This window comes from Plasmodium gaboni, chromosome 6, assembly GCF_001602025.1.
Source record: "Plasmodium gaboni strain SY75 chromosome 6, whole genome shotgun sequence".
NCBI classification, from domain to species: domain Eukaryota; phylum Apicomplexa; class Aconoidasida; order Haemosporida; family Plasmodiidae; genus Plasmodium; species Plasmodium gaboni.
This window is the reverse complement of record NC_031486.1, coordinates 939,104-948,754: the sequence shown is the minus strand read 5'-3', so window position 1 is coordinate 948,754 and position 9,651 is coordinate 939,104. Positions and strand designations below refer to the sequence as shown.

Below are 9,651 nucleotides of genomic sequence, written 5' to 3'. Positions count from 1 at the left end.
TTATACTAAATAAAATATGTATTAAAATAATATTAAACAAAAAAAAAATATATATATATATAATATTTTTTTTTCAAAAAAAGACGAAGATACCAAATAATATTTTTAATTTATACACACATATATATATATATATGTGTTATTATATATAATACAATAAAACATTTAATAATATAATTTATTTAGTGAATACTTTCATTTTCTATTGAATAGGACCTCATTTTACTCTTCTTTTCCTTTTTTATACGGAATATACTTAAAAAGCTCTGGTTTAAAGTTTGATAGGATTGATAGAATTTATTTTTTTTATTAATTTTACTATTCTTTGGTAAGAAGTTTTTATTTTGTGAACGATACAATTTAAGGAATTTTTTTAAAACCTTTTTACATGCTTTATGAGATAATACTCTTTCACAAGCAACGTTATAAGATTTGTCACCATTAATATCACGTACAGATACATCAGCTCCTCTTTTCATTAAAATATCTGCAACATCATATAAACCATAAAAAATGGAGTATATTAAAGATGTTTCTCCATGTATATTGGTAAGATTATAATTGATATTTTTTCCTTCATTTAAAATTAATAAAGCTAGGTTTTCGTTTCTTGTTCTTATGCATATCATTAATGGACATTCACCATTAATATTATCTTTACAATTAATATCTATATTATGACTTAATAAATAATGTACGATTTTTTCCTGATTCTCTAGACAAGCTATATGTAAGGCATTTTGATGATATTTATTGGTTAGATTAATGTTTACTTCATTTTCTAAGAGAAATTTTAATACTTCCACATTCCCTTCTTCCGCAGCAACATGAATAGGAGATAATACATTTTCGGCATCCAACTGATCGATAATTTCTTTTTTTAAGGAATATAAATATTTTAAAATATTTAATCTCTCTAATTTGGCTGCTTGAATAAATGGTAAAGACCATAAATTGTGTCCTTTTTGTATAAGTTGAGGATATTTTTTTAATAACAACTGAACAGTTGATAAATCATTTTTAAATATAGCACATGATAATACTTCAGTTAATATATGTCTATCACATGGTTTTTCTCCAGCACCTGCATCGATAAAATGGTTTACCCATGCTTTATTTAAATTATATGCTAATAAGATTGGTGTAAATTTATTATGATAACACCAATTAGGATTAGCTTTATTTTCTAACAACAGTTGTATAATTTCACTAATATTATTTTCACATGCTAAATATAAAGGAGATTTATAATCTCTTACATATGGACAAATAATATTTAAATTTTCTCCATTTTTAACTAATGAATTTACAATAGAAAAGTTTTTTTTCTTTACAGCTATATTTATAGGAATATATCCATTTTCTATATCAAATGGATAAGTAACATAATAACTATCACAAGTATTACCATATGGACTAATACATATAGTATTTGAATTATCTACTTTTTTTATAGCATCTCCATTATTAGATTCCACATCTTCTTCATTATTATTTTTATTACTAGTATTATTATTACTGTCATATGAACATTCTTCATCCACTTCTTCTTCCAAAGCTTCTTTACTACTACTATATTTTTCTGAACTAATACTTTTTTTAAAATCTTCTATTTTGTCATTATTATATCCAGATGCCACAATATTATTATTATTATTATTATTATTATTGTTGTTGTTGTTGTTATTGTTTGGTAGGGCCTCATCTTTATCATTATCCGCGTTTGTGCAAGTTTTATATGCATACTGTATTATATTATTCCGCTTTGTTCGTTTTCTTCTTTCTTCTAATAAAACCTCAACAAATTCCTTACACTCATGCTCGCATGCAATATATAAAGGAGACTTTCCTAAATAATCCCATATATCAATTTTGGCTCCTCCCTTTAATACCAAATAAAATAAATATCTATTTTTTTTACTAATAGCCAAAGAGATAGGTAAGGTCCACATATCTATTCCTGCATTATCATCTGTTTCTATTGTTAATGGTGTATTAGATAATAATTCACTACCTTTATCTCTAAGTAAATATACAAGATTATTATTTTTATACTTTTCACTTTTACTTAACTCATATAATTCTTCTTGTATTTTTTTACTTAATTTAATACATATTTTTATATTCTCATTTTTTAATGCTACACTATATCCCTTTACATATATATCTAATCCAATACTTTCTAGAAAACATTTACTACCCCATGAACCTAAAATATCTAAATTAGGCTGTACAAAATGAGATTGTATATATGGATCATCTACAGTTATTAAATTTTTATAACCATTAGAAAATGGACAATCATCACAATCACATTTAAAATTAATTTCTTCTGTTGTATATATACAACTTTTACCATTACATCTGCATTTATTTAAATTTTTTTCTTCATCATCTTCCTCATCTTCATCCTCATCATCTTCTTCCTCTTCATCAAATGTATTAACATTATTATGTAAAATATTCATACAAAATATATTTTCCGCTGTTAATAATTTTGATTTCTTATGACAAAGTCTACTCTTCTTTTTGATATCTTCAAAAGATTTCTTTTCTAATTTTTTCTTCTTATTATTACTACAAATATTATTATTACTATTATTCCTTTCAACGTTGTTATCTATTACGCTATTTTCACCATGTAAATGAACATTCTTTTTCATCTTTCCATTATATTGATCTATATTATTATTATGATCATTTATACACTTATTTTTATCCATTTTTTGATTTTTATCTTCATCAATTTTTCCACTTTCTTCTCTCGCACACTTATTATCATCTTCTTGAATATATTCATATACATCTTTATATATATCATCATCATAACTCAGGGAATCATCATCATTATTATTATTGTTCATTTTAGTTTTATATTTATTTCCTTGTGATAATGAACCCTTTTCTGAATCATTACAATTTGATGCATCCAATAGGTTGCTATGTTCCTTTAAATGACTATCGTTTTTATCTTGATCATTATGACTAACCGATTTTGAATTAATTTTTTTTAATTCTTGATGATTTGTCATAATGTCTTTCCTTTTATTATTATTATTATTAATACTTGGAGCGTAATATTCACTAGATAAGAAATGATCTAGAATATCTTTTTTGTCATGCAAACTAACATTGTTATTAATATTATAATCATTATATCCATTTACGTTGTAATCATTTTTAATTTTATTATTAAGATAAGCCCAATTATTCTGGATATTCATCGATTCTAAATATTTGTCACTTGATTCATAAACATTTTTTTTTTTTAAAAAATCATCATTATCTGCACTCCTTTCAAATATTTTATCATTATCTCCATCAACATTAGAAGCATGCAATTGATCTGATTCTTGCTCTTTTTTATTTGTTGTTTTTAGATTTGTTTCTTTTGTACTCACATTATTCTGCATTTTTGTGGAGTAACCAAAATGTTTAAAGGTATTAAAAAAGAAATTATTAAATAAATTAAAATTATTATTTGTTTCTGATTGACTAATACTACATTCTGTTTCACTGTTTAATATGGATTTTAATTTTTTCCTATTATTATTATTATTACTTAAATTATTATTATTATCATTATGAGCATCAAGATGAGAAGAATTAATATTCATATGATGATTATTATTATTACTATTATATGAATATATATTATCATTATAATGTGCTATGTGTTCTTCGTCAAAACTTGTTCTACTTATATTATTTGCTGTGCAACTTTGTAAACTCATAAAATTAAATCTATTGTTATCATTAATTATTTTTTTATTTAATTCATCATAACTAGTACATATACTAGTATTATCGAAATTTTTCATATTTTCTAATGTTTTTTTTAAATTTTTTAATTTGTGATATATTATATGATTTTGATTATTTGCCCTATTAATAATAAAATTGGATACGATAAAAATAGGTTCTAACCAAGCATTTGAAAAGGAGCAAATAAAATTTGTAAATACAGGCCAATTACTTTTTTTTAACATAACTGTTAAAGGTGCGCATGTTAAATATTTATTTCTAACACACTTAATACTTAATGTTTTTAAGGAAGGTAGCCTTGTTTGAGCTAACACTTCTAATGTTTTATCAGTTAAATGATGACAATAATCAAAATAAATTTCTTGTAAATTATAAATAAATAAATGTTTCGTATTTAACGATTCGAAATTATATATTTCATTTAATATATTAGCAACAGTAATATCTTTAATTAATGTGCACAAGGTAAAATCAAGACATAACCTTCTTCTTACTGATCTATGTAAATGCCTATATATAATTGGAAAAACATATTCATATAATATTTTAGGATTATATCCTAAATAACTATTAAATATTAATCTATTATATGCAACCTTAAATTTTCTTTTATAGAAAAATTTACATGTTTGACATAAATTAATAATAGTATGTACATCTAAAAATGGTTCAATATTTTTTATATATCTTTTCCATTTCTCATTTTTTCTAGGTGCATTTTCGTTAGCTAATAATTCACCTAAGTTATTCTTTTTTAATGTACTATCAATATTAAAACATATATCTGAATTTAATTTGAATAAATCATTAATACTAATACTGTGAGTTTTTTCTAATAAATTTTCTTTATTTAATATATCCAATCCATTTTCTCTTTTTAATTGTGCAATAAAATTGCTCTCTTTTTCATGCATCTGATTAATATCATCTTTTTCAAAAATGTTAATACTATTATTATTATTATTATTACTGTTATTATTATTTGTGCTGTTGATACAGTTATTATTTTCACTGCTAATGTTATTATTATTATTATTATTGCTACTATTATTATTACTATTATTATTACTATTATTATTACTATTATTATTACTATTATTATTACTATTATCATTATTAATATTATTATTACGATCATCATTATTACTATTATCACTATTAATATTATTAATAGTAATACTAATAATATTATTACTAATATTATTATTATTAAGGTTGTTCGTTTCGGTTGGACACGTACTTTCTTTTAATCCAGCATTTTCTACTACAGAATTTTTTTTCTCATTATTTCCAGTTACTTCATCTGTACTCATTATAAGCTCCTCATTTTCTTTACATTTTTTTTCTCTTTGAATATTATCAACTTCTATATCATATGATTCTTCATTCGGTGGAATACACTTGATGTTATTATTAAATATTAATATTAATTTGTTTAAAATATATTTATTTACTCCATCTTCTGTTACTTCTCTATTTTGAGAAGTATTATTACAAGTATTATTACTTTGCTCAAGTACTTTCATATTTATTTATGCCACGCTTATTTATTCTATCCAAACCAAACCAATCTTATCTTATATTTATTATGTTTACCTTTTTTTTATTATCGTAATTCTTATTCACCTAAATATCTTATCCATTAATATGACAATAATAAATAGTATCTGCATATAATATAACAGTATATAAATAAATGGATAAACAATACAGTATATTTATTTACATAGACTAATACAAAAAATATGTTGCAAAAAAATAAAAAATAAAATAAAAAAGCGCACAAATATATATACATTATTATGTACAAGAATGTTTATATATAAATATATTACATTCGTCAGAATATTTATAAATAAATAAATAAATATATATATATATATATTTATTTATATTTATATTTATATGTGTTCATATATCTGACTAAGTACTTTTTATTAATTTTCAATTTATTTGTTCTTTAATTTATTTTTTTTTCATCAATAATTTAAACAAAAAAATAAAAATAAAAATAAAAAATTATGTATATTTAATATATATATGTTATATAATTATGATATAAATATAGGCTTAGTATATTAATAATTTTTATTTATTCACATATAATACCTTTTAGCATATTATATATAGCTATTTAATTTTTTATTCTTTCTTTCTATTTCTTATATAAAAAAATAAAAAATACATATAAATTTATCTATTTGTTAACTATTAAATTTTAAAACGTTCTTCTAAATTAAAATAAACTTTACATATGTTTACAAAATTTAAGAATACAACATCTTACATATATATATAAAAATTTATATATATATTTATATATTTATATATTTATCTTCATATATTTCTTCTTTTTGTCGGTTATCTTTATTTATTAATTTTTTATTATACTAAATGTTGATGATGTATTATTCTATGTGTGTCACAACATAGGGCCTTTTGAATTTTCATTTATCTGTCAAATATAGATGCTCGATAATGTTGTAAATATATCATTTTCTCCTATTAAATATATTATACTCATATGTTGTAAATATATATAAAGTAGAAGTAATATATTTACATATAAATATATACAATATATATAAATATATATATATATTTATTTATATGATATATAAAAATTATAGAAATACAAATTTTCAATTTTGTTTTTTTAAAATATATATACAATGAATATATATAATACAAATATAAATATATATACATAATATATATATATATATATATATATTATGTATGCATAACGGAAATATTAAATAATTTTTTCTTAATTTTTTATTTAAAAACAAATTATGACCTATAAACTACATAAATCTTATTAAAGATTATTAAAAAAAATAAAAAAATAAAAAAAAATGTATAAATAATAATATAAAGATAAAAATAATAAAATAAAAAAAATATATATATATATTATTAAATATATATTATAATAATTCTAAGAATATATATTCTCATTTGAATAAAAAAAAAAATTATTCAACAACTTTTAAAAAAGAAAATATTGTATTTTTTATATATTATGTATATTAAAATGACATATTAATTTATTATTTATTTTTTCTGTTTTATGGTTTATATAATATTTATATATAAATATAAAATATATCTTATAATATTCATAAAATAATTTATATAATTTATATAATTTTTTTCAATTTCTTTTTTTCTTTTTTTTTTTTTTTTATGATTATAAAATATTCTTCCTTCTGTTATATTATTTTATTATATTATAATAATATATATATATAATATGTTACACTATCTTTTTATATACGTATATAAAAAATATAAGATACATAAAATATAATACATATATATCAAAAAATATTATATAAAATATTATGTATATATAATAATATATAGTAAAAATATTATATATATAATATATATATTATAGTTATAATATAATAATAAAAATATATATGTAAAAATTATATATAAAATATTAATAAATAAAAATATATGTAAAAATTATTTATATATAAATATATTATATATATATAAATATTATATATATTAAAAAACCAATTCACATATAAAAAAAATATATATATTAATAGAAATATTTATGAATATAATATATTATATATAATATATTTATTTGTATATATATATATCTATAAATTATAATTTAATATTTTATAATATATATACTATATATATATATTACTATATAATAATATTATATAAATATATAAATTCTGCAACATTAATTATAAATATATTTATTTAATATGTAAAAAAGAAAAAAAAAATTATAACTTTATATATATATATTATATATATATATATATATATTTTTATAAAGAAAAAAAAGAAAAAAAAAATATTTATTATATAAAAGTATGAATAATATATATTATATAAAATTGTATTTACGATTTTTAATAAATTATGAATGTAAATAAAAATTTTATTATTTTATGTATATAAATATATATTATATTATATTATATTATACAAACTTCTCATAATAAAAAAAAAAAAAAATTATATATATTATATATATATTTATATAATATCATATATATTATGTCTTTCCTTATTTATATTTTATTACCACTTTTTAATAAGTAAATAAAACATGCTGTTTAATTGAAAAAAATATATAACTATTATTATAAATATTTATGTATTAACTAAAAAGTATAAAAAAATATATAAAAACAGCTTTTTTTTTTTTTTTCCTTTTTTAATACTTTACAAAAAATTATAGTATTAAATATTCATAATATATTTGTATACAAAATATTATATATTATATATATTAAAGATTATTCTTTTAACTCTTTATATAAAAAAAAAAAATAATAAAAATACATTCCATTTTAGTTTAAAAGTTCCAATATATATATATATAATATATATATATATAATTAATAAAAGAAGAAATATTTATATAATATAATTTTATTATATATAATATATATTTATAGTGTCTGTAAAATAAGAAATAAAAACACTGATATGAACGATTTTAAAAAATTATAGAGAGAAATAAAATAGGAACGAATGATCATATACATGAAATTTAAAATTAAAGAATATATATTAATATTATATGATGTATATTATATATATATATATATGTATACACATAAGAATGTTTCATTTTTTTTTTTTTTTTTTTTTTTTTTTTATTAAGTGTTTTACATGTATAGAAGTTACAATCACGTACAGTAAAAAAAAAAAAAAAAAAAAAAATTTAATGAGACCATTAGTTTTATCATAAATCTTAATATTATCTTAAAATGGTTATATAAAATAAAATAATAATATTATTATATGGTTTTGCGTACTCTTATTTATAGATAAATTTATATGTTTAAAGAAACTATCTACCTCTCTATATATATTTTTTATATATATATTTATGTATTTATTTTAATATGTGTAATTTAATATATTATTCATATTTTTTTAATCTTCTCTCTATTTATTAAATTGTAAAAAAAAATAATAATGTTCATTTTTATAAATTCAAAAAATTATAAAATATATGGTTACATTCACCAAAGGGTTCACAGCATATTTCAATTTAAAAAAAAAAAGAAAAAAAAGTGAAAATATAATATGTAATATATATATATATATATATATATATATATATATATATATATATATATGAGTTTATATAATTTATTCAAATAAAATAGAGAGTTCATATTAATACATATGAAAAAAATGATTGCATAAATAATGTTCTTCTCTTTTAATTTTGCATAAATAAAAATTTCTCCTTAATCGTAAAATATAGAGTTAAAAAAAAAAAAAAAAAGAAATCTTATCATTCTATATATCTATAAAAAGGAATCTTCTTAGAAATGTATGTTTACATATAAATATATGTATAAAATATAAAAGATTATAAATATTATATATGTTTGACATTTAATATATTTTTTCTTTTGTGTTTTATTTTTTCCATATTCCAAAATATATCCTTTTCCATTACATAATGAACAAAAAGACACACAAAAAAAAAAAAAAATAATATAATAAATAAATAAAAAAAAAATATAAATGTAAATATAAATATAAATACATTATTATATTATTCATGAATAACAGATATATGTAGGTGTCTTTTTATACGTTATAAATAAGGAAATGTATATTCTTGTGATTTTATAGAATATATAAATTATATGTTTTGTGAAATGTTGTTATATTAATATGCCTTCTTATTATAATTATTACAAAAAAAAAAAAAAAAAAAAAAAAAAAAAAAAAAAAAAAAAAAAAAAAAAAAAAAAAAAAAAAAAAAAAAAAAAAAAAAAAAATTTTATTTTTATAAAAAAAAAAAAAAATAATATAAAAAAAATATATTTATTTTAATTTTTTATTTTATATTTTTTTTATTAATAAAAAAAAATAAAG

General features: G+C 17.5%; 1 protein-coding gene across 1 annotated transcript; it reads right to left on the bottom strand.

Annotated features, from left to right (window-relative positions):
* Positions 1 to 182: 182 nt before the first annotated feature.
* PGSY75_0627100 (putative ankyrin-repeat protein) lies at positions 183 to 5,291 on the bottom strand (the record flags this gene model as incomplete). The annotated part of the gene is made up of 1 exon (XM_018784851.1): positions 183 to 5,291. The coding sequence occupies one exon, from the start codon at positions 5,289 to 5,291 to the stop codon at positions 183 to 185; it is 5,109 nt and encodes a 1,702-aa protein (XP_018642905.1).
* Positions 5,292 to 9,651: the final 4,360 nt, after the last annotated feature.